The sequence below is a fragment of the Neoarius graeffei genome, chromosome 27 (genome assembly GCF_027579695.1).
Source record: "Neoarius graeffei isolate fNeoGra1 chromosome 27, fNeoGra1.pri, whole genome shotgun sequence".
NCBI classification, from domain to species: domain Eukaryota; kingdom Metazoa; phylum Chordata; class Actinopteri; order Siluriformes; family Ariidae; genus Neoarius; species Neoarius graeffei.
This window is the reverse complement of record NC_083595.1, coordinates 7,464,670-7,491,761: the sequence shown is the minus strand read 5'-3', so window position 1 is coordinate 7,491,761 and position 27,092 is coordinate 7,464,670. Positions and strand designations below refer to the sequence as shown.

The following is a 27,092-nucleotide window of genomic DNA, read 5'->3' as shown; positions in this document are numbered from 1 at the left end:
CTTGTGGGAGTTAGCCAAGCGGTTTCCATCACTCACTTCCCCAAAGTGATTTAATGAATTTCATTTCCACAAGCCCCCTCGTTTGTTACTCAGTTACAGATCCAGATTGTATTCGGAAATTCAATTTCTGCATTTCTGTTTATGAAGTAAACAGGACCAACACTGATGTCAGGAGCCCAGGAGACCATTATATCCTTTGAATAAACAATAAAACCCCCATAATCCTTTCACCACAAAATCACCATCAAAGGCCAGCAGACTTGAATCTTGTTAGAAAACCACCACACAATGAGATCGGTGGACCATTTGGACAAAGCGAACAAAACCCAGAAACATTAATAAACCATGAGAAAACCGACAAGAGGTATCTAGAGCGGTGGCTACAATCATCGACAGATAATTATTGACACCTTTTCAGATTCACCAATAAAAAACTATTTTACAAAAGGTGAGTTTTGGTTACAACAGTTATTACTGGTTAATTAAATCAACCGGAAGACCCGCCTCACTCTGATCTTGTCATCTGATGATACAGCTCGTTACTGGAGATGGAATTTTTTTTTTTAGCACGATCAGCAATTTTTCAGAAAACCCGGACGTCATTATCGCAGGTAAGCGTGGTGGAAAGATCATGGACGTGTTTTTACCGATCAGATTCACCGATATTTCATGATCTCCTCGTCGAAACCTACTTTGTTTCTTACCCTTTCATTTAACAGTCGCTATTTTGTATCTAAACGCGTGTTTGAGAAGTCACGTGCGTGAGGTGTCGATAATAGTGATCGCTTTCACCGGTGTCCACCATTATCGACACCCTGTGGGATTAAGGGACGTTTACAACTGTTATGGATCGATCTTTGTGTAACATTGTTGAAGTCGACGAAGTACTTTTATTTTTTTTTTTTTTTTAAAGTGCTGCGATTTATTCATTTTTTCCTGATCCATAACAGAATGGAATGTTTATAGTATTTGGAATCTGACTGCAATAAATAGGATTAGAGCAGAATTAAATTCCTAACATATAAAAAAAAAAAAAAAAATTACATGCTTGAAATATTCAGATTTTTCAATTCCATTCAGATTTTTTTTTTTTGCAGTTTGTTGTAAATATCGACCACATATTACAATAATCAGTCGACATTTTATTTCGAGGAATGACATGCGACCTTTGACCTGGATTTCCATGTGGTTACAGTGTCAGTTGCCTGTTGATGTTTATTGGTAAACGACAAAACTAGAAATTAATACAAACAACGAATGATTAACAAAATGTGATCAACGAAAATACTTAGAAAGTGGAACAAAAAGATTTTCTGACGCAGGTTAAACATTATCAGTTCATTTGTTTACAAACGTTAGAATTACTTCCTCATTGACGTAAACACCGACATCCATACTGTATATTTATATAAAAGATATTTTGGACTAAATACAAGTCTATGGAAAACAAATTTTAAATAAAAACTTTTGTTAACTTAATACCACACATTATATAAATAAATACATTTAAAAAAATCAATCATCTGGGTGTCGATAATTGTGGAACGGTGTCATGTGATCTGATACGCCAAGTAATCAGGAACCAACTTTTTTCTTCCCCCCCCAGTTTAAGCTTGGGTAATTATTCATCCACAACTTAAGTATTGAAAGTCTTTTCTAGTTTTGTAATGGCCCAAAGATCGTTAAAGCATATACGCAGAACCATGGCCTCACTTTTGTTTATAAAATGCCTTGAGACCTCAAGAATGGCACAGGAATAGTTTTAAGCGACAACAATAAATCTAATATATAGTCATTTTTACGATTAAAGTGATTTATATAGGTAGCGGTCTGAGTGAATGACCTTGACGTCCGTAATGTCACAGCAGGAAGGCTATCGGACTCATCGCCATTTCCGCTTTACTAAAACACAGAGCTGACTGCAACTCAGATCCTCCATTCTGAGCTAATTTATCGCCATGCCACGTAGATGTGTTTTTGGGCGGTGCAGCAACACGACAGAAGGTGGATTTACGCTGCATTCATGGCCCAAGAATGTTCAAACTGCAAAGATTTGGGCGCGTTTTGCGAGAAGTTCACGGGCACATTGGGCGCCTATGAAGTGGTCTCTCCTCTGCTCTGCACATTTTACTGAGGACTCGTATGAAACCTCTGATCTGTTGAGGAGTGTTGGCTATAAGCCCGGATTGAAAGAGGGTGCAGTACCAACAATTAAAGGAAAAGAAAACTACAAGAAAAGGAAAGTATTTATTTTATTTATTTTTTTAAAGGAAAGAGAGTTCAGTTGCACCAGTGAGCTGAGGGCTGTTAGTAAAACCTGGGACGGAACGGGACGGGACATATCGCTCGGGCAGTGACCTCCCTGCAGTCGTTGCTAAAACCGGTGACGTCCCGTTCCGTCCCGGGTTTTAGTAATTGCCTGAGCTGAGCAGTAATGGCGGAGTACACAGTATGAAGAAAAGCGAATGAGTGGAGCAGCCGTCTGATTTCTAAACTGGATATTGCTGCCATCTCGCCCTTACGTGGAAGAAGCGAATGAACGGAGAACTGAACAAACAACTGAAAGTCAGATTGTTTCAAAACCAATCGGCCTTCAAGAAGTGAGAACACAGATGGATCAGCTCTGACTCTCATTTGGATACAAACACGTTGTTTACCTGCATTTAGATTAATACATGTAACTTGTATTGTGTGTTTATGTTAGCGGTATGAGATTATTTAATTTGCTTCAGAATGTGATTGTCTCAGTTCATCTGATTATTTAATTAGCCTTTTACGTTTTATCAGTGAAAATGCATGCATGTACATGTATGTTGCATAAGTTATAACACCCATCCTGTTTTAATGAGTGTCAACCTACAATCAATGAAGTCAAATCAGTCTTAGTTGAGCAAGTCGGTAACGCTATTTCTTACTTTCAACATAAATTTTCATTTATATGACTTTGGTCTATAGCTGTAAAAGGCCTCGGGCTTAAAGCTCATAGGCAAGAGTTTTAATTTTACACACATTTGAAACTTTATATGTTAAAAAACCCTCTGTAATTTTCTTCTGGTCCGAAGTAGTATTGTTAATAAGTAATAATTAAAATCAAGTTAGCGTGGATTGTGGCGAATTTCTGTTCAGCTATTTTCGTGACCGCTCGGCGCGTGACGTCATTTAAGCCAAACAAACCGCTTGAGTTGAGTCCACTTCCGTTTACTTACACTGCCGTTCGGCTTGAGTGCAGACCTGCGTTCGGGAATTTCCAAAGAAAAACCCCCATGCCTTATTGTTGTGCAGTGAACTGTAACAACGGGACCAGTTCAGGAAGAAGTTTTTACCGGAGACGAGGCGGAGCGAGAGGGTTGGCCTTTTCCGAAAGAGGAGACGAGGCGGAGCGAGAGGGTTGGCCTTTTCCGAAAGAGGAGACGAGGCGGAGCGAGAGGGTTGGCCTTTTCCGAAAGAGGAGACGAGGCGGAGCGAGAGGGTTGGCCTTTTCCGAAAGAGGAGACGAGGCGGAGCGAGAGGGTTGGCCTTTTCCGAAAGAGGAGACGAGGCGGAGCGAGAGGGTTGGCCTTTTCCGAAAGAGGAGACGAGGCGGAGCGAGAGGGTTGGCCTTTTCCGAAAGAGGAGACGAGGCGGAGCGAGAGGGTTGGCCTTTTCCGAAAGAGGAGACGAGGCGGAGCGAGAGGGTTGGCCTTTTCCGAAAGAGGAGACGAGGCGGAGCGAGAGGGTTGGCCTTTTCCGAAAGAGGAGACGAGGCGGAGCGAGAGGGTTGGCCTTTTCCGAAAGAGGAGACGAGGCGGAGCGAGAGGGTTGGCCTTTTCCGAAAGAGGAGACGAGGCGGAGCGAGAGGGTTGGCCTTTTCCGAAAGAGGAGACGAGGCGGAGCGAGAGGGTTGGCCTTTTCCGAAAGAGGAGACGAGGCGGAGCGAGAGGGTTGGCCTTTTCCGAAAGAGGAGACGAGGCGGAGCGAGAGGGTTGGCCTTTTCCGAAAGAGGAGACGAGGCGGAGCGAGAGGGTTGGCCTTTTCCGAAAGAGGAGACGAGGCGGAGCGAGAGGGTTGGCCTTTTCCGAAAGAGGAGACGAGGCGGAGCGAGAGGGTTGGCCTTTTCCGAAAGAGGAGACGAGGCGGAGCGAGAGGGTTGGCCTTTTCCGAAAGAGGAGACGAGGCGGAGCGAGAGGGTTGGCCTTTTCCGAAAGAGGAGACGAGGCGGAGCGAGAGGGTTGGCCTTTTCCGAAAGAGGAGACGAGGCGGAGCGAGAGGGTTGGCCTTTTCCGAAAGAGGAGACGAGGCGGAGCGAGAGGGTTGGCCTTTTCCGAAAGAGGAGACGAGGCGGAGCGAGAGGGTTGGCCTTTTCCGAAAGAGGAGACGAGGCGGAGCGAGAGGGTTGGCCTTTTCCGAAAGAGGAGACGAGGCGGAGCGAGAGGGTTGGCCTTTTCCGAAAGAGGAGACGAGGCGGAGCGAGAGGGTTGGCCTTTTCCGAAAGAGGAGACGAGGCGGAGCGAGAGGGTTGGCCTTTTCCGAAAGAGGAGACGAGGCGGAGCGAGAGGGTTGGCCTTTTCCGAAAGAGGAGACGAGGCGGAGCGAGAGGGTTGGCCTTTTCCGAAAGAGGAGACGAGGCGGAGCGAGAGGGTTGGCTTTTTCCAAAAGAGGAGAAGAGGCGGAGCGAGAGGGTCGACTTTTTCCGAAAAAGGAGAAGAGGCAGAGCGAGAGGGTCGGCTTTTTCTGAAAGAGGAGAAGCGAGTGGATTGTGCGTGTGAAGCCAGAGGGTTGTTTTTTTCCGGAAGAGGAGAAGAGGCAGAGAGAGTGGATTGTGTGCGTGTGAAACAAAATCAGGCAGTCAAAGAAGAAATGGAGCAGCAATGCTCAAGCAAAAAGGAGAAGACTGGAGGGAAACATTTTTACTTTTGCTTGGAATTGACAAGTCAAGAATCCTGAGGGATCCTGTACAATCATTGTGGAAATGAGACAAAGGGATATTTCCTCGCTTAGAGTCGGCTATAAATAGTATAATGCCGCGGCTGGCAGGCTAATGTGGCCTACCGGCGCGCTGTCCAGTAATCGTTCCCTATATCCACTAGGGAGGCGGTTTAATTATTCTTCAAAAGGGCTCTTATTTAGTATTACGACGAAAGTAGGAATTTATCATAACTAGCAGGATAAATCGTTTGGGCGCGAGTCTTGTTGAGGTCCGGGGTCACCGCGATCAGAGTCGGCCGAGTCGCTGTCCGATTCCGAGGCCGCACAGTCAACCCAGTGAGCCACATTCACCGACTGCTTCGCAACGGCCATAGGTTCATACATATACGGTTTCACCTCTCGATATTCAATTTGGAGAGTTCCTACTTCAAAATCACTATCAGACATTTTACACAACCTCTCACGACCAAAGTCCGTACACGTGTGCTCGGTTCGCAAGTAAACACAGAACTGCTCCTGATCTGTTTGCCTTAAATGACGTCACAACGATGGCCCCCTGGCGGTGAAAGTGCGCATAAGTGAGATGTAAACAAACCTTCAGAAATTGGGCAAAACAGTGACATCACGAAATGGTCACGTGACGTTCTGGTTGGCAAGAAGCTATTTATAAATGGCTGATCGGAGTTATCGGATCATTAATTAATTATGGTAGTGTCGTGTTATCAGCCGCAGATTTGATAAGAATGATCCCAAGAGCTTTTACCGCATACTAAAGAAACCTGAAGCTCGCCGAAAGCTTTGGATCGCAGCAACTAAGCGCGACAAGCGGGAACCTACCGACAACAACCGCGTTTGCTTTCGACACTTTATATCTGGTAAGACACGATTTATTATTATTTTGTTTTGCAGTTTAACATTATGATGTTAAAGTTTCCTCATCAGAAATTATTTGTTGTGCTCTGACCTTGCTTGGATATCAACCAAAGGATGAGCAAAGACGCACGAGCAGCTGATTTGTATGCAGTACACGAGTACGATTTCCGCAAACGCACTCGCGGCAAATTTCTGTACTTTTTGCAGTATAAAATATTTGACGTTAGAAGATTGGTCGAACTTTTCATGATATGTATTTGAAGATGAATAGCATCGCCTGGATTTAAAACACTGCTTGTGCGTTCTAAATGTAGAACTTGCTTAAGTTTAGGACTCTACTGTATATCTTTGGTGTGTGGAGCAACAACATTAACTTATGTTTCAAAGATTATATTGTGCCTATTTAACCTTTATATGTCTTATTATTAGGCACAAAAAGAAAATATAAATGAGTATTTCAATAAAACAACTGAATAATTAACACTTGTCAGCTTTCATTGATTCTTTTGTGTACATTGAAGGCGTGTCAATCACATACAGGTAGAGATCGCTGAAGGTCCGGTCAGGCCAGGTGCTTGGATTTGGGTCCCATTTGTCCGTAATTGCGTAAGGATCAGGCAAAACTTTGGCGCCACTGTTGTACAGAAGCTTTGCTGCATACAGGGTTGTAGCCGACATTTTAAAATCACTGAAGTCCGTGATGCGCAAAGCGCGCGCCGAAAAATTTGGCATATTTAAATGAGAGGGTGAATTACACATCACACACGAGATCTATTCCTGAAATTACTTTTAATGGTGTTTGAACTGAATATCATCAGTTTTTGGGGAAAAAAAATGTATGTGGCAAGAGTAAGAATGATTTAAGCTTGTTTAATGGTTTGATCTGGCCCAAGCAATGAGGACAAAACTGTGCTGCTTCGAAAATGTAAATTTAACAGCTTCATGAAAGTGCGCTGATGGTTACATTGCGGGCGGCACGGTGGTGTACTGGTTAGCGCTGTCGCCTCACAGCAAGAAGGTCCGGGTTCGAGCCCCGTGGCCGGCGAGGGCCTTTCTGTGTGGAGTTTGCATGTTCTCCCCGTGTCCGCGTGGGTTTCCTCTGGGTGCTCCGGTTTCCCCCACAGTCCAAAGACATGCAGTTAGGTTGACGTGGGGCGGCCTTGGGCTGAGGTGCCCTTGAGCGAGGTACCGAACCCCTGACTGCTCCCCGGGCGCTCTGGTGTGGCTGCCCACTGCTCTGGGTGTGTGCGTGTGTTCACTGCTTCAGATGGGTTAAATGCAGAGGATGAATTTCACTGTGCTTGAAGTGTGCATGTAACAAATAAAGGTTTCTTCTTCTTACTTAAATTATGCGAGTTCATTGCCAACTGATGCTAAGCAAAGATATGCAGCCATGGCCGGAGCCAGCTCTGAGGCCACCGCGGTCATTTTTAAGAGCTGAAAATACATTTGTATGCTAAATATTCAACTGGATTAAAAATAAAGAAAGAAAGAATAGCATTAAAACGTCTGCGTAAAAAGTGCATTGTAAAACAACTCATAATTAACAATCAGGGTACGCAAGCTAAAAGTCACATTTAATCAGGGCTTTGAACCAGAATTTTTTTCCTATTGGTTCGTTCCGAACAGAAACGGAATTTTAACGTTTCCGGTTTTGGGTTCCACCATTAAATAGACGTTCCCGAACCGGTTAGAACAAAAAAATATATATATAATTCCTGGAACGGTTAATTACGTTCCCTGTCAGCTGTTTAACAAATGGCTATAAAATTATGTCTCTGTCTCATCCAGCTTAGCCAACATTTGGCTTAATTCTATTACAACCTTCATTAAATAAGACAAGAAATAATTCAAAACAATTATTATTTCAAATGTTGGCGATTTGGATTCTCAGTACGTCTTCCCATCTACACAAACAGAAAAAGTGCCAAAAATGAAAGAGAATTCGTTTAGTGTGTTACCAAAGGCTAGTCAGGCCCTATGCATTGATAGGCTAACAGAGGTTAACGCCATTTAATGTTCGCGAGCCTCTCATTAACGTGGACAAATATATTGATATCGTGTTTGAAATTGACGTTTTTGAATAACGATAGACTGCAATATTTACCTCTTATTTAAGATGTGGAGACGTGATAGTAGTCCACCCTCCCGCTCTCTCCATTCAGTCAGCAAACATCACACAGGAAGTGAACCCCAGCGGGTCATAGAAACTTGCGCAGGAGAAGAATGGCTTTTTTATTTGTAGGCTACGGAAACTTTGATAAAGTTTCTGGTTTCGTTTCTGTTCCATGTGAAATAGAAAAAGTTCCCGGTTTTCGTTCCTTGAACCGGTTCAAAGCCCTGCATTTAACACTTATCATCTTCAATATCAAAAGGCTTGACTAAATAAACTTGGTTGTTTATTGTAGCCCTATTTACCATGCAAAAATAAATAAATTTGGTGATGACGTTATTTTTGGTGAATGTATGTCTATATACATGTCATATTTAGCAAAATTACTCGTGTCATTTAGAAAAAAGTGCTTTTTTGACCACAGGTAGCTCCAAAAGGGATGCACTTAAATCATTCTTTATACCATAAAACACATATTTGGTTCCATATCATTGGAAACATAGTTAAGTTTTAATGTTGAACGCCAGTAAGTTTTCAGACTATTTTGATCAAATTAGTATGGAATTGTGTCCAAAAAAAATGTCCTCTCCGAGACAGCTAATTTTTCAATATAAAATAACATATCTAAAATGATTATTTTCATCCTAAAATGTGGTCAAGATATTGGGACATAAATATTAGAGACAACTAACACAAAGCTTACAGCCTTCTATTTAAAAGCACTATGGAAGTCGTGGATTCTGAATTGTCAAAAAAAAAAAAAAAAAGTCCTCTCCGAGAATCACTTCATTTGTTTCTCCCAGCCCTGCTTAAAGCTACACTTAATCTTGTTATAATAAACTATTCCACATGCCTATCTATCTGTTCTTTAACTTGTCCTTCACTTAAAAACTGGTACAAGAACCAGTTTGAATCAATTTGAATTTTGGACCCCTGTGACACAAACTTTGTACCCTGATTGTAAAACAACCCTTCTTGCAAACGAGTTGGTGCAAGCATCCAAGCCATTTTCTGATGGTGAACTTGTGAAAAAATGCACGCTGAAGGCTGCAGAAGTCGTGTGCCCTGAAAAGCAATCTGCCTTTGCTCTCTGTGAATAAATGTGTAATAATCCAGATCCCTTGTGATCATGTAGGCTACAAATGTAGGCTGAAGCATAAAGCATAGCCTACTGAAAAAACAATGCTAAAAGATTTGGAGTTGACAAAGGTTATTTTGCAATTATTTTACTGGTCCGGCCCACTTGAGATCAGATGGGCTGTATGTGACCCCTGAACCAAAATAAGTTTGACACCCCTGTTCTAGACAATAAAGTTGATATTCTGCGCTTCACCTCGGGCCCTTGCCGATGACCTTTAAAACCGGTTATCGCTGTGACGTCACGCACTCAGGGCTGGCTCAGCTCGAATACTAACTTTGAGGTCGATTTTAACTCTCAAACATGTACAGTTTAAATTATACAGCATACAAGAGTCAAGGACAGATATTATCCAGTCAGGAATGTATTTATAACTGAAGGCTGTGTGTGCTAGCTGTAGCCGCCGCTGCTGCAGCCCTGGTTTCCTCTCAGCACCGGCAGCTGGACTTTAATTTAGTCCAGAGGTATGGAATCAATTTTGTGCCAAAATGTTCATACAATACTTTTGAAATATCGAACAAAAATGATAAACCAAATTTTTAAAAAAAGTCAATTTTTTTATACTGGCAAACAAATTATTCATGTAATCGTGCAAAATATCAGTCTATTACTCTTCAGAAACCTTTTATTTTTGTTCCGCGTCTTTCTCAGTTTTGTTTGATGCAATTTATTTTGGTTGCGATTCCAGCTTTCTAGTTTGCGCTCCCTGACTTTTTGCTTGCAGTTTTGGCACAAACTTGACGTGTGGGCGGGCTGTCCAGGAATGCATTCCCATTGGCTAACTTGTGTTTGACTGACAGCTACGCTCAGCCATTCCCTACTCGGATTCTGGCGGACTGTTTGACGAGTGAGCGATCCATTGACGGTAAACAAGGATGGAGTGGACTTCAGTGGCGACTATGATATTGAATTAATTCAGCAAAGTGCAAGTGCGGGACAGATGTGTTGTATGTGTTGCAGTAGTGCACATTATGCAGGTGTGTTTAACGTTAGCAAGACAGCTATTATATTGGGTAGTGGAGCTAAGGCTAACATTTGACTTGCCACGAAACACCTGCATAATGTGCACTACTGCAACACATACAGCACATTTGTCCCGCACTTACACTTTGTTGAATTAATTCAATAAATCATAGTCGCCACTGAAGTCCAATCGATCCTTGTTTACCGTCAATGGATCGGTCACTCGTCAAACATGCCCCTTTTCCACCAAAGCAGTTCCAGGGCTGGTTCGGGGCCAGTGCTTAGTTTGGAACCGGGTTTTCTGTTTCCACTGACAAAGAACTGGCTCTGGGGCCAGAAAAACCGGTTCCAGGCTAGCACCAACTCTCTGCTGGGCCAGAGGAAAGAACCGCTTACGTCAGCAGGGGGGCGGAGTTGTTAAGACCAACAACAATAACAAGACCGTGAAAGATCGCCATTTTTAAGCGACGAGAAGCCGCAGCTGTACAAACACAAAGTCATCCATTATTATTGTTGCTGCTGCTGCTTCTTCCGTGTTGTTTTGCTTCAATATTCGTGCCAAGGTTTATGCAAAAGTAGCAACATAACTGACGTATACAGTGACGTAACTGACGTGGCTTCCCTTAGCACCGCGAGCTATGGAAAACGCAAACTGGTTCTCAGCTGGCTCGCAAGTTGAACAAGTTGTGAACCAGCACCGGCCCCGAACCTAGTCTGGCTAACGCGACTTCAAAGCTCTGCGAGCATTTGGTCTGGCAAAGATATTAAGCCCAACCGTTTCCCAAAGCGCGTGGTTGACCCGCCTCCCTGAAATGCCTCAGTTTGCTACTGGTCGAAGCCAGAAAAGGCTGTGACGAAGCTTAAACCAATCACATCACTCTTTCCTCTGACGTATGTGACGCGACGGAAACTGCTTGAGTAACAGGAAGAAGATAAATACCTCCAGGGCTGCTCTTTGCTCCGTTTTCAATGAGAACTTCCCGTTGAATGCTTTCAATACAGCATCTACCGCTGTGTCAAAGGCTTGCCGCTGCTCCATGTTCGTAATGTTTCTAGTGAATGAAGCGCTTCCAGCATAGATTCTGTAAACAATCTATGGCTTCCAGTCGCAGTTCTACTACGTCACTGCCTTGAACACGCCTCTACCCAGGGCCGTTGGAGATGCTCAAAGTTGATTGGCTCCTGATTTTTCGGGAGCTTGGAAGAGCTGGAGATAGCTTGCCTTGCCAGACTAAAGGCCAATTTATGCTGACAACCCAGTCCTCGCAGATAGCGTCTGCGTAGCCCCCCCACCTTCGCAGACGCTCTGCGCGCACCTCCCAAAAATTGTGACCACCGCAGAAGCCTCGCAGACAGCGTCGCAGACAAGAGGGCTCTGATTGGTCCACTCTACATCCGCTGTACACGCACTTCCACTTCCCTACTTTCCCGGTTTGTTTTGTTTTCACGACCGCCATTTTTAAAAACACGAGCGAAGATGGAGCAGCACGAAGAGTGGTTGATCGAGGAAGTGAGGAAGTACGTACATCTATATGGCTCCAGTTCTAGTCATTATAAGTAACCGGAGGATAAACACTCCACTAACCACACCCACCAACTACTCCTAGCGATTTCGCGCCCCCTTGCGTTGTGGCGGTGAATAACATCGCGCACGCCTATCACTCCCCGCTCAACGATAAATTACAACTGTCTGCGAAAAGCTATCTGCGAAAGCCTTGTCGCAAGAGCATGCAGAGGCCCCAAGCTTGCAACAGGCCCATGTGTTGTGTCACACTAAAGCTAGCCGCACACTACGCTGATCCACGCGATACCGAACCGACCCATTTCAGAGCCGACTCCCGACAGGGCACGCACATATCCCTGACTAACTCACGACTGTTGACGAGTGCAGCGTGTGTGTGTGTGTGGTTTTAATTAAGCTTCATCGTTATGATAATATGTAATAACATCGTTTCCATGACAATCATCACAATCTTTATCGTAATTTTTCAGCTGACTGTAATTACGGCAAACTTTGAAGTACTTACAATCTCATTCAGAGCCTTAGCTTTTTCTCCCCTGTTCTTGTAACTACGCGATGTAACGTTGTACAGGCATGGCCTGGCCCTCCACATTTCCACAAGTTGATCCTCTTCCCGCTCAGTCCAAAGTTCCGCCATTTTTCGAAAAGATAGAAGTCACATGATCACGAAATATCACGTGTTATATGCGAAAGATATGATTGGCTATTGCTAGCGACTCTTGTTGATCAGTCTGGCTCCCGATTAGTTTTTCGAATCGGCTGGGAGATGAGTTGGTACCATCGAAACCTAGTCTTTATGCCTGACTCGCGACTTCAGTTGGCTCGGTACGCTGAAAATCGGCTTAGCGTGCGGCTAGCTTTAGGATGGGCGGGCCCAGGCTACCCCGAACCAGCCCTGGAACTGATTTGGTGGAAAAGGGGTAACAGTCCGCCAGAATCCGAGTAGGGAATGGCTGAGCGTAGCTGTCAGTCAAACACAAGTTAGCCAATGGGAATGCGTTCCTGGACAGCCCGCCCACACGTCACGTTTGTGCCAAAACTGCAAGCAAAAAGTCAGGGAGAAAGACGCGGAACAAAAATAAAAGGTTTCTGAAGAGTAATAGACTGATATTTTGCACGATTACACGAATAATTTGTTTGCCAGTCTAAAAAAATTGACTTTTTTTTGTGTGTGTATTTTGATTTGTCGTTTTTGTTCGATATTTCAAAAGTATTGTATGAACATTTTGGCACAAAATTGATTCCATGCAGAGGAAGGAAGAAACAAATAAATCACAAAAATCTGTCAAAACTTTGTTTTTAAATTAAGATAAATAGGATTTAGACTCACAAAGTAGACCATAAAGCCCTTTTTCTCGTCGACGTCAGCGATGGTGGCGCTGACAGGAACATTCCCCGGCAGCTGCTCAAAGTCACTGAGGCCGGGGTTCAGGGGACACAGTGAAAACACAAACAACAATTACATTACTTTAACACACATTTTACACAATACATACTTTTTCCTCACACACTTTCCTCAAACCCGAGTGCTTTCCCTCAGCTCGGTCTCTCCAACAGGGGGCTGTTTGTTTGTTTGTTTGTTTGTTTGTTTGTTTCTCTTCAGGACTTTTGAATAGTGCGCGCGGGGCGGAATGAGCCTGGGCTACGGTTAGAGCTGCGCGCGCGCGCTTACCTTTCATCCCTCAGCTGCCGCGGGAGCGACATGGCGAGCTCGCGCTGGAGTAACTATATGCAGGAACAGCTGTTGGTGCGCGCGCGCTCGCTTTTTAACCGCCGCAGTGGCCCGTGGAGAGCAGGGTTGCCAGATTGGAATAAAACCGTATTCCAAAAGTACAAGAAATGTGTGGGAGGTCCGTATTGTGAAATACCGGGACCAGGGGTGTAGTGGGCGTGGTACGCGGGGGTACGCCGTCCACCCACTTCTCCCGAGGTGAGATTCAAAAAAAAAAAACAACTGTCATTCAATGGCCTGAGTTTATACGCTCTACAGTAATGGCCCTTTTCCACTACCCTTTTTCAGCTCGCTTCAGCCCGACACGGCTCGCGTTTCGACTACCAAAAACCAGCACGACTCAGCTCGCTTCAGCCCTGCTTAGCCCCTAATGCCGCTTTTCCACTACAAACGCGGCTGAGCGGTGCCGTGCTGAGTCGAGCTGAGTCGGGCTGAGCGGGGCTATTGAAGTTGCATTTCGACTACAACCGCGCTGAACCGTGCTGGCTGGAAGTGGGTGGACACATTGGGTGGAGTTAGCGAAAGTGGGTGGACGTCACGTGATGTCGTTAAGCAGCGCAAACAGTGACATCAGTGACAGTGGCGGAACAAGTCAGAGCCGGGCCGGGGGCGGGGCAAATGACCGGGCCCTTTATTAAAGCTTATCATAACATCATTTTAGGCTACAAAATGTCCGCAACTGCGGTGTTTACCAATTTCAACACTACCGGGTGCAACTGTGTTATTTAGTACATCAAGTCCTTCAAACGAACATGTAACTCAGAAACAAAAAACATTAGGATACTGTACATGGCTCATAATAAAACATCAATAGCCTATACTGCGCACATTATTTGAAGGGCATACGAATGAGCGCTCAGAGGTTGCAACGGTGACAGGAAGAGTCAGAAATAAAAGGAGGGCGGTGCAAACCTCACTGAATGCACTGTGTTTACCAATTTCAACACTCCGGGGTGCAACTATGTTATTTTGTACATTAAGTCCTTCAAACGAACATGTAACTCAAACAAAAAAACATTAGGCGACATACTGTACATGGCTCATAATAAAACATCAATAGCCTACTGCGCGCATTATTTGAAGGGCATACGACGAGCCTTGCGCTCTGCGAACTCGTCCACGATGCTCTGTATGTCACTGATTCAGTGATCTTTTAAGCGGTAGTCTCACGACCCGGATAGTAAACAATAAACATGGAGGACATGGAGTCGTTAGTGTTGCTGGTCTTGGTGCTGTGGCTTGTTGTCACCGACAACGCCAACAGATACTGGCAAGAGCGTATAGATGAGGTGAGGCGCATAAGGCTTCAGAAATTCTCGTAATTCTTCTTCTTCCGGGTTTGCGGTGTTTACAGATCCCAGCGTGCTCGCGGGGCGTGTGTGGGCATGTGAGGACACTCCTCCTCACCAATCAGTGCACAGGGGAGTGTCTGCTCACGCCCCCAGCCTCACTCGGCACGGTTTGGCTCGCTTCAGCCCCACTCCAAAACCGTGCGAGTTTTAGGGGCTAAGCAGGGCTGGAGCGAGCTGAGTCGTGCTGGTTTTTGGTAGTCGAAACGCGAGCCGTGTCGGGCTGAAGTGAGCTGAAGCGAGCTGAAGTGAGCTGAAAAAGGGTAGTGGAAAAGGGCCATAAAACTCGCACGGTTTTGGAGTGGGGCTGAAGCGAGCCAAACCGAGCCGAGTGAGGCTGGGGCCGTGAGCAGACACTCCCCTGTGCACTGATTGGTGAGGAGGAGTGTCCTCACATGCCCACACACGCCCCGCGAGCATGCTGGGATCTGTAAACACCGCAAACCCGGAAGGAGAAGAATTACGAATTACGAGAATTTCTGAAGCCTTATGCGCCTCGCCTCATCTATACGCTCTTGCCAGTATCTGTTGGCGTTGTCGGTGACAACAAGCCACAGCACCAAGACCAGCAACACTAACGACTCCATGTCCTCCATGTTTATTGTTTACTATTCGGGTCGTGAGACTACCGCTTAAAAGATCACTGATGTCACTGTTTGCGCTGCTTAACGACATCACATGACGTCCACCCACTTTCGCTAACTCCACCCAATGTGTCCACCCACTTCCAGCCAGCACGGTTCAGCGCGGTTGTAGTCGAAATGCAACTCCAACAGCCCCGCTCAGCTCGACTCAGCACGGCACGGCTCAGCCCGACTCAGCCGCGTTTGTAGTGGAAAAGCGGCATAAGTGACAAGTGCCTTTGTGCTCATCATCAATGCCCCCCCAATCGAACGTTACGTAAAACGTAGCGACGCAAAGTAGAATGCGTTCTAAACGCAGCCGAGATATTAGAATTATGTAAACGGTTGACTCCGCCATTTTAATGGCTGCATGTCATGTATTTTGTATACGCAGGTGCCTCAATCGCGCCAGACTAAATGCTTGATTTATTCGATTGGTGCCTTTTATAATAAATTTCAGCCCATTGCTGGTTTGTATGCGATGTGAGTGAGTGACGTGACTTTTTTTGAACTTCTGGACACATGCTGTAGCTGTTGCCACGGCAGTAAGTAGGCTAGTAAAAATATCGAATTCCGAATGCAGCTCGGCTCAAATGAACATGAATCGAACATGAACAAAGGTGTTTGTGTATCATAATTTCCAATATTTTGGCTTCACGCCTGATAGTCCATGTTAAACCTATGCAAGGTTTATGTTGAGTTCCAGCAGCAGAGTGGTGCTGTCTACGACGATGCATTCGGAAGGAGAAGGCGAATTTGTTCCTCTTTAGCCATTTCGGCATATCTATTGGAGACAAAATAAACCGCGGCTTTTCGCCATAACAGTTGGGCTGTACTGACAAACATGAATGAAAACTGCACACATAAAAATGTCTGAAAAAAAGTGTCTTCTTGTGCCATCTTGTGTTGTTAAAAGAACGTAACATTTATACAAATCATTCATACCAAACATAGGCGACCAAACAAAGGCTACCGCTCCTGACATGATATCAAATCGATGACGTCACGAATCGCGTACCCCCACTTTAAAAATCTCCACTACACCACTGACCGGGACCGAGGACAGTATTCAAGGCCGAGGTCACGGTATTTCACCATACAGACCGACCTTAAACTGGTAAATAATATATTTATTTTTTCTTTATCAAATTCTAACAGAAAACGAGAGCGCCCGAAAGGGGAAACCGAGCCGAGACGCCATTTTGAATCCTCATTCACGGCTGTAATGCAAATGGCTTCCTCCTCGGTATACAAGTGCACTTCCATGGCAGGAAAAAAACTACATTTTGCTGCCTATGTAGTCCCCTATTTATACATTCAGGATTCAGCCATGTTGTTGCTCGGCGTTAGCAATTGTTACAGGTTTTTAGCTTTCTCCTGAAATGTTTTCTTTTATTTCTTCTTCCTCAGGGTAGTAAAACTCGCTTTTGCTGTGAACACTGTCGCTATCAATGCTGTAAAATTAATGCTGTTCTCCTGAGAAACGCTGGCAGAAATTTATCAGATTTTTGATAAAAATCTTATAAATAAATCTTATAAAAAAGATAAATGTTGACAAAGATTACTACTATGTTGTTTGTTGTTGTTGTTGTGAACGACCAAGTGGCCAGAGGTCTGTAACTGAGGTCCGTACCGTAGGATACGGACCCGCTCGCCAGCCAATCAGAGCACAGGATTTGATGAAAACCACACTGGGAAAAAAAAAAACTTTTTTGTCACATGCACACTTCAAGCAGGCGGCACGGTGGTGTAGTGGTTAGCGCTGTCGCCTCACAGCAAGAAGGTCCGGGTTCGAGCCCCGTGGCCGGCGAGGGCCTTTCTTTGTGGAGTTTGCATGTTCTCCCCGTGTCCGCGTGGGTTTCCTCCGGGTGCTCCGGTTTCCCCCACAGTCCAAAGACATGCAGGTTAGGTTAACTGGTGACTCTAAATTGAGCGTAGGTGTGAATGTGAGTGTGAATGGTTGTCTGTGTCTATGTGTCAGCCCTGTGATGACCTGGTGACTTGTCCAGGGTGTACCCTGCCTTTCGCCCGTAGTCAGCTGGGATAGGCTCCAGCTTGCCTGTGACCCTGTAGAACAGGATAAAGCGGCTACAGATAATGAGATGAGACACTTCAAGCACAGTGAAGTTCATCCTCTGCATTTAACCCATCTGAAGCAGTGAACACGCACACACACACAGAGCAGTGGGCAGCCATACTACAGTGCACGGAGAGCAGTCAGGGGTTCGGTACCTTGCTCAAGAGCACTTCAGCCCAAGGCCTCCCCACTTTAACCTAACTGCATGTATTTGGACTGTGGGGGAAACTGGAGGAAACCTATGCAGACACAGCGAGAACATGCAAACTCCACACAGAAAGGGCCCTGCCAGCTGCTGGATTCAAACCCAGAACCTTCTTGCTGTGAGGTGCCACCCTGTCATCCACTCTGAATTACTTGCCTATCAGCATATCCATCCATCCATTATCTGTAGCCGCTTATCTTGTTCTACAGGGTCACAGGTGAGCTGGAGCCTATCCCAACTGACTATGTTCGAGAGGCGGGGTACACCCTGGACAAGTCACCAAATCATCGCAGGGCTGACACATAGAGAGAAACAACCATTCACACTCACATTCACACCTACAGCCAATTTAGAGCTACCAGTTAACCTAACCTGCATGTCTTTGGTGTAGTGGTTAGCACTGTCGCCTCACAGCAAGAAGGTTCTGGGTTCGAGCCCAGCAGCTGACGAGAGCCTTTCTATGTGGAGTTTGCATGTTCTCCCCATGTCTGCATGGGTGTGCTCCGGTTTCCCCCACAGTCCGAAGACGTGAGTGTGAATGGTTGTTTGTGTCTCTGTGTCAGCCCTGCGATGACCTGGCGACTTGTCCCTGCCTCTTGAACATAGTCAGCTGGGATAGGCTCCAGCTTGCCTGCGACCCTGTAGGACAGGATAAAGCAGCTACAGATAATGGATGGATGCATGTTTTTGGACTGTAGGGGAAACTGGAGCACGCGGAGGAAACCCACACAGACACGGGGAGAACATGCAAACTCCACACAGAAAGGTCCTCGCCAGCCGCTGGGCTCGAACCCGGAACCTTCTTGCTGTGAGGTGACAGTGCAAACCACTGAACCACCGTGCACGCCCCAACACCAGCCAATATTATTTAAATAAATATTAGTGTAGGAAAAATAATGTATTAGGCAGGTCCATTAAATGTGACAATTATTTCATGTTAAAATGCATGTTCCTAAAGATTAACATTAAACCCTCAAATATAGAGTAGAGTGGGGTAATACGCCCCCGTGGGGTAATACGCCCCCGGCCTGTTTTACCCAAAATAACCACCAGATGGCACAAAGTTACATTTCTATTGTTGCTATGGACTGGCTTGACAACGGGGATATACAAATATCCACTGTGGATTGCATATCAGCAACGCAGCGGAGAGAAATCAAATTTCATGGTAAGTGATATAATTTTCAGATATCAGTAAAACTGTATTTAGATAGCTGCTATTTCGTCAGATATCACAGCTGTGTATGTGGTATGAGTAGACAAGTCAGTACGTTAAAAAAATACATTAGGTATAAAAAGTTGAATCACATTTTGAAAGTAAGACCCTTTTTTGTAAAAGTGTAGTCTGTGGGGTAAAACGCCCCCTTAATGGCGGGGTAAATGGCCCCCAGGGGGCATCGTTTCCTTTTATCATAATTACTGTATTTCATCTCATCTCATCTCATTATCTCTCGCCGCTTTATCCTTCTACAGGGTCGCAGGCAAGCTGGAGCCTATCCCAGCTGACTACGGGCAAAAGGCGGGGTACATCCTGGACAAGTCGCCAGGTCATCACAGGGCTGACACATAGACACAAACAACCATTCACACTCACATTCACACCTACGCTCAATTTAGAGTCACCAGTTAACCTAACCTGCATGTCTTTGGACTGTAGGGGAAACCGGAGCACCCGGAGGAAACCCACGCGGACACGGGGAGAACATGCAAACTCCACACAGAAAGGCCCTCGAACCCAGGACCTTCTTGCTGTGAGGCGACAGCGCTAACCACTACACCACCGTGCCGCCCACTGTATTTCATACATTTCTGAATAGCAGATACATAGTTTTTAATAACATCTCGCTTACCTGGTTGAGTAAAGCAAGTAATTTGAACTTAATATTAAAAATAATTGAAATTTAAAAAAAAATTGAAATTAAAATGCGAAATATAATAAAATAATGCATCTATTCATTAATTCAGGGATATTTTCTTGTTTCTTTCACATTATAGGCTTAAGTAAACACTTTTGCTATCCAAACAGCTTTTTTTGATTGAGGGGGCCTATTGCCCCACCTCAGGGGGCCTTTTACCCCACTGGGGGGGGGGGGGGGGGGGGGGGTGTAAAAGGCCCCCTTGGCACAATGTTTGTTTTTGTTAAAAAAAAATTAAGTATTAACTTTAGGCAAACTTTAGGTGGCATTATTGTTCATGTCACTGTTGTCAAAAACTATGATTAAAACTAAATACATGGTTCATTTCAACTTGGAGAAAAACTGAATTTTCCTTAAGGGGGGGCTTTTTCCCCCACTCTACTCTATTCCTACTGGTAAATTATATATCTGTGTTTACCAAGTATCTACCAGTCCAGTTTCATTGTCTAATTAAATACATCCTCCCAATCTGGCAACCCTGCGTTTCGGGAAGCGAAAGTGAAAAATCACCGAAAATCACCATCAGGAGGTTTCACAACACCCTGTGCACAAGGCCAAGTTTACATCCTAATGCGCATGCGCGTGAGGAAATACCACAGTTGATGCTGTGGAATTCGCCTACATTCTCCTGCACTGTCTTGTTTTGTCTAGTTACTCTGTGTGTGTGTGTGTGTGTTTTATTGTCTTGTTTTGTATTTTGCGTGCCAGACATGTCTTGGTTAATCAGTAAGGTTTGGGGGAAGGGGAGCACTGTGCAGCTTTCATTTTTTGGCTGAAACCTTCCTTTAAAGCTCTACTGCCTTTCAGATTTTTCAAGTGTAGGTCATAAAAAGAATTTTCCCAGACACCCAATTACAGTGGATATAAAAAGTGTCCACACCCTGTTAAAATGACAGGTTTTTCTGATGTAAAAAAAAAAAAAAATGAGACCACGATAAATAATTTCAAAACTTTTCCCACCTTTAAATGTGACCTATAGACCCTTTTCAGTCACGTGACCTTCGTAAACGCGACCGCCATTTTGGACATGTAGTGGACTTCGGCTCGAATCAGTTTGAATGCAAGGAAGGCGACAAACGAAAAACATAAAAGAAAAAGGAGCGAGATGCAGAAAACACCTTCACTATCCAGCGACGTAGGGCATTTATAGGGCGAGCAGAGGGAGAGGTATTTGCAAAAATTGAGGTTAGCAGGCTTAGAGAACGACGTTTACCTGCTTCCACCAGGATTGTTCACTGACGTACGGAAGTACACGAAGCCCTCGTCTTTACCTGACTTCGGCCCACATGATCTGTATACCTATGTCGTTAAAAACCCATCGCCATACACATACACGCCAGCGTCCGAGGTTCCGGAGCGCGCTCCGGCTTGCTCCAGGAGTGCTCCGGCCGAGGTTCCAGAGCGCGCTTCGGCTTGCTCCAGGAGTGCTCCGGCCGAGGTTACGGAGCACGCTCCGGCTTGCTCCGGCTTGCTCCGGAGCAAGCCAGAGCGCGCTGCTTAATTTGAGGGCAACCTCGGCCGGAGTGTGCTCCGGAACCTTGGCCGGAGCACTCCGGGAGCAAGCCGGTGCGCACTGCTTAATTTGAGGGGAACCTCGGCCGGAGCACTCCGGGAGCAAGCCGGCGCGCGCTGCTTAATTTGAGGGAGAGCAAGCCGGAGCGCGCTCCGGAACCTCGGACGTTGGCTCCGGCAGCTATTTATACTGGATCCGGTGTAAATAGCTGCCGGATCATAATTACAGTAAACAAGTAAATCCAGTAAAGGAAAAACTTGAGACCGAAAGGTTTTAACAGTCATCCAAATGACTGAACGTAAACATTGCTACAGTAACATACCAGCTACTTGTTGACATTAGCTAGTCAACAATAGCTACTACAGAAGAACAAAGAGGTTACAATGGGTTATTTGAACCTATTTGGTTACACACTCGCCGCCACAGAATGTTAACAGCAATGTAATGCCTTTTCTGGCTAATTTTATTCGTCTTACCTCCAACAAAGTGGTCACTACACAAGCGCTGGTATGCCGAGGGCTGCCAATCTGTTAATGGCCGCTATCCATCTTCTCCGTCGGGATCTGATAAAATGATAACCCTTGCCTTGTTTGTTGATGGTTACTACATCCAGGTGCACAACAATATAGTGGCATGATGGAAGTCTTGCTGAAAGTAAAAACTTTCTTTGCTGCCGTTCCTCAATGTTGGCTGTGGTAAACTACTGGTAGTACACGTCCAAAATGGCGGCCGCGTTTGTCGTGACGTCACGTGAAAAGGGTCCATAACCTGTACAATTCAATTGAAAAACAAAAATAAAAGAACTCAACGCCAACGGCGTCGATGGGGATGCCTCCGTCCGGTAGGCTACACGCCTTATTAAGTTGTGATTTGGGGATGGATATTTGACCTCACAGTAATCTTGACCGGGTGAAATTACTTGTATTAGCCTTGGAGATATTGTGTTCACAAGGTTTTCGGACAGACATTTGACCTCACAGTGACCTTGACCTTAGACCTTTTGATCTCAAAATCTAATCAGTTTATCTTTGTCCCCAAATACACAAATGGTGAAAGTCTGGTGAAATTCCTTTCATTAGCCTTTGAGATATCGCGTTCACAAGGCTGCGGGACGGACGCACGGACAGACGGACAACCCGAAAACATAATGCCTCCTGCACCTTACGGTGGCGGAGGCATAAAAACGTACGATACACTGGTTGCATAAGTGTTCTTCAGGGTAGTAAAACTCGCTTTCGCTGTGAACACTGTCGTTATCGCTATCCATGATGTAAAATTAATGCTGTTCTCCTGAGAAATGCTGGCAAAAACTTCAGATTTTTGATAATCTTATAAATAAATCTTATTAAAAAAGATAAATGTTGACAAAAATGCTACTATGTTTGTTGTTGTTGTTGTGAATGAGTGAGTCACCAGAGGTCCATAACCGGGGTCCGTAACTGGGGTCTGTATCATAGGATACGGACCCGCTCGCCAGCCAATCAGAGCGCAGGATTTGATGGAAACCAGACCACGAAAAAAATAAAAAGACGTTATGTTATATACGAAGGAAAGGAAACGCAGGACCAAACTAATAAATATCGGCGCTCAGCGAGCACCTCGGTGTGATCAGCTGTTCGTTTAGCGACAGAACAATGGAACTGTCAGTGCACGCTCAAAGGTAAACCTGCGCATGTGCGCGCACACACACACTTCCTCTGTCTGCTTGACTGCGCGAAGAGAGCAATTTCATGCATATTATTTGATTTAATCCCCTCAAATTAAATAACTTCCCAGCCACAGAATGGCCTGATTTTTTTAGATATTACAGAAATAAACATATATCACAATGACCACATTTCAGAGGGAACTAAATTTCACCGATTTTATGAAATCAAAAGGTCGTCTAGCTTTAACTCTGAGGTATAACTGTGAGTTATGCCCCCTACTGGGGCACAAAGGAATGGCAGAAAGCAGATGAGGGATAAGATGGAAAATCCCAACAATTTAAAAAAAAAAAAAACTGTATCAGACCTGCCAACCTTTAGGTATTTTGGTTAGGTGCGCTGCATTTTAACATCGGCGTAAACTGGAACTAACTCCAAAATACACAAAAGAGCTTTTTTTGATGGTAAAAATGGCAGATGAGACAATAAAATTCACACCCACTGTTCCTGGGATTGGCTCTGGATCCAGTATGACCCTGACCGGGATAACGTGAAAGAAAGAGAGCGCTCCAGTCTACTTTTTTTGCGTGGGTGTTTTGAACTCTCCAATTTGAACTGACCCTTGCTGGAAGCCCCACCCCCTTCCTCCATTTTACACTCGTAATGTTTTGGTGCTTGAAAGATCAACTAATGTGTTGCACTTGCAAGGGGAAAAAGGTCGAATGTGTCAACTTTAACTCGTATTTCAGTGTTCAATTCAGTTTCGAATCAAATGTTTATTAAAAAAAAACCTTTATATTATGCTTCGATTGACTTCTGACATTCATATTAGGGACGTTATTACCCCAGAAGGAAACTCAGCATGCACACATCAGAATCTTTCATGGTTGAAGCTCTGCATGCATAACAGGGACGTTATTGTCCCGACTCTGAGGTAGTACATCTCCTGCCCTCTGTAAAGAACCCTACACACCTGCATGCCTCCGTCCCTTTGATCAAGGTCCAAGCATCCACCTGGACCGCTACAACTGGAGTACGAGGGTCTTCCAGGATCAAACTTGACTCACCCTGGAGTTCGTGTTGACATTTTTGGGCAAAATCGTATCTTTTGTAACAAATACACAACAGATAGGAATGAAATAGACAGCACTTTCCAGAAGCTGAGATGAGTTTTATGAGAAAGAGACGTTTGTACAGTAGGTACTAAAACTAAGTTGAATACTTTATCGTGTATATAACTATTGAAAATGATCAAGCTGTGAATTTCACCAGGTATACAGTGGTGCTTGAAAGTTTGTGAACCCTTTAGAATTTTCTATATTTCTGCATAAATATGACCTAAAACATCATCAGATTTTCACACAAGTCCTAAAAGTAGATAAAGAGAAACCAGTTAAACAAATGAGACAAAAATATTATACTTGGTCATTTATTTATTGAGGAAAATGATCGAATATTGCATATCTGTGAGTGGCAAAAGTATGTGAACCTTTGCTTTCAGTATCTGGTGTGACCCCCTTGTGCAGCAATAACTGCAACTAAACGTTTGCGGTAACTGTTGATCAGTCTTGCACACCGGCTTGGAGGAATTTTAGCCCGTTCCTCCGTACAGAACAGCTTCAACTCTGGGATGTTGGTGGGTTTCCTCACATGAACTGCTCGCTTCAGGTCCTTCCACAACATTTCGATTGGATTACGGTCAGGACTTTGACTTGGCCATTCCAAAACATTCACTTTATTCTTCTTTAACCATTCTTTGGTAGAACGACTTGTGTGCTTAGGGTCGTTGTCTTGCTGCATGACCCACCTTCTCTTGAGATTCAGTTCATGGACAGATGTCCTGACGTTTTCCTTTAGAATTCGCTGGTATAATTCAGAATTCATTGTTGCATCAATGATGGCAAGCCGTCCTGGCCCAGATGCAGCAAAACAGGCCCAAACCATGATACTACCACCACCATGTTTCACAGATGGGATAAGGTTCTTATGCTGGAATGCAGTGTTTTCCTTTCTCCAAACAGAACGCTTCTCATTTAAACCAAAAAGTTCTATTTTGCTGTCATCCATCCACAAAACATTTTCCCAATAGCCTTCTGGCTTGTCCACATGACCTTTAGCAAACTGCAGACGAGCAGCAATGTTCTTTTTGGAGAGTAGTGGCTTTCTCCTTGCAACCCTGCCATGCACACCATTGTTGTTCAGTGTTCTCCTGATGGTGGACTCATGAACATTAACATTAGCCAATGTGAGAGAGGCCTTCAGTTGCTTAGAAGTTACCCTGGGGTCCTTTGTGACCTCGCCGACTATTACACGCCTTGCTCTTGGAGTGATCTTTGTTGGTCGACCGCTCCTGGGGAGGGTAACAATGGCCTTGAATTTCCTCCATTTGTACACAATCTGTCTGACTGTGGATTGGTGGAGTCCAAACTCTTTAGAGATGGTTTTGTAACCTTTTCCAGCCTGATGAGCATCAACAACGCTTTTTCTGAGGTCCTCAGAAACCTCCTTTGTTCGTGCCATGATACACTTCCACAAACATGTGTTGTGAAGATCAGATTTTGATAGATCCCTGTTCTTTAAATAAAACAGGGTGCCCACTCACACCTGATTGTCATCCCATTGATTGAAAACACCTGACTCTAATTTCACCTTCAAATTAACTGCTAATCCTAGAGGTTCACATACTTTTGCCACTCACAGATATGTAATATTGGATAATTTTCCTCAATAAATAAATGACCAAGTATAATATTTTTGTCTCATTTGTTTAACTGGGTTCTCTTTATCTACTTTTAGGACTTGTGTGAAAATCTGATGATGTTTTAGGTCATATTTATGCAGAAATATAGAAAATTCTAAAGGGTTCACAAATGTTCAAGCACCACTGTATGTCGTAAAATGAACTGAACATGACTGAAAATTCATAATTTTCTTTTGTAAAACAGAATAATCAATCAACCAATGAGAAAACAGTGTTTCTACAATCTCATCTCATCTCATCTCATTATCTCTAGCCGCTTTATCCTGTTCTACAGGGTCGCAGGCAAGCTGGAGCCTATCCCAGCTGACTACGGGCGAAAGGCGGGGTACACCCTGGACAAGTCGCCAGGTCATCACAGGGCTGACACATAGACACAGACAACCATTCACACTCACATTCACACCTACGGTCAATTTAGAGTCACCAGTTAACCTAACCTGCATGTCTTTGGACTGTGGGGGAAACCGGAGCACCCGGAGGAAACCCACGCGGACACGGGGAGAACATGCAAACTCTGCACAGAAAGGCCCTCACCGGCCACGGGGCTCGAACCTGGATCTTCTTGCTGTGAGGCGACAGCGCTAACCACTACACCACCGTGCCACCTGTTTCTACAATACTCGGAGTATTTTAAAGTGCTAATCTCGCAGCTTTTTTAACTGAATAATTGAACCTCGAGACTGTAACTGTAGCAGTATGCCATTTGAAAGCTTACTTTTTAAGAATGACTTAAGTTTTGACAAATAAATAAATGAATAAATAAAATCCCTTCTTGACACTGTAGATGATTTACAGTACCACTAGGGGGCATCACCGAAACAGAAGATGGTTTAATTTTAACCAAAGTACATTAAGTACATTAAAACTTTCCTGAAATTATGTTAATATAAATTGAGGGGTTTTACGGTTGTGAAATTCTGAATTTAACCTGGAAGGGAAAAAAATCAGAGGTCCTGATTAAGCCATAAAGCCCCACATGAAGGCATCGAAGCTTACGACAGCTGGCAGTTTTGTGAGTGTATACGTGTGTGTGTGTGTGTGTGTGTGTGTGTGTGTGTGTGTGTGTGTGTTTGAGATGCTAAGTTTGTGAGATCTCATATTGTCACGTCATTGCAAAATATTGAAAATCAATCGCTCTCTTGAAAACGCACACATTTGTCATCCTGTCTTTGTGAGGACCTTCATTTGACATAATTACTAATGCAGCTATTTTAAAGTAGACGGCCTTTCAATTTCATAAAATCGGTGAAATTTAGTTCCGTCTGAAATGTGGTCATTGTGATACATGTTTATTTCTATAATATCCTCACAAAATATCAGGCCATTCTGTGACTGGGAAGTTATTTAATTGGAGGGGATTAAAGCAAATAATGTGCATGAAATCGCTCGCTTCCATCATTCTGTCGCTAAACGAACAGCTGATCACACCGAGGTGCTCGTTGATCGCCGATATTTATTAGTTTGGTCCTGCGTTTCCTTTCCTTTGTATATAACATAACGTCTTTTTTTCTCGCTTTCTTTCCATTACTGTAGTCACTCTTTCACATTTCACATTTTGCATACTCACGTCCTCCATTTTTCTCTCCCGTTTCTAATTTGTATCCCACAATGTCTTGCGCGAACGCGGAAACCCCACCACGTGATGATGCATGACGTAGTATCTTGAATTGGGTCACGGTGAAGCAGGAAAAAATAGCGGAGAATTTAGGGCCATGTGGCTCTAAATTCATTAATCATTCTATTTTTAAAAAACTAA

At 44.4% G+C, this 27,092-nt stretch overlaps 2 protein-coding genes across 4 annotated transcripts in view; one reads left to right on the top strand and one right to left on the bottom strand.

Annotated features, from left to right (window-relative positions):
- ncf4 (neutrophil cytosolic factor 4) overlaps window positions 1-13,279 on the bottom strand; it is a 54,606-nt gene extending 41,327 nt beyond the window's left edge. Inside the window, exons 1-2 of one of the 2 annotated variants that reach the window (XM_060911722.1) lie at window positions 13,187-13,279; window positions 12,845-12,929 (exon numbers count right to left, since the gene is read on the bottom strand). In XM_060911722.1, the coding sequence (XP_060767705.1) occupies window positions 12,845-12,929; window positions 13,187-13,218 (117 nt within the window). In that variant the 5' untranslated portion in view covers window positions 13,219-13,279. The other variant, XM_060911723.1, reaches the window with a different exon arrangement.
- pvalb7 (parvalbumin 7) overlaps window positions 1-27,092 on the top strand; it is an 85,912-nt gene that overhangs the window by 34,782 nt on the left and 24,038 nt on the right. The window lies entirely within an intron of this gene.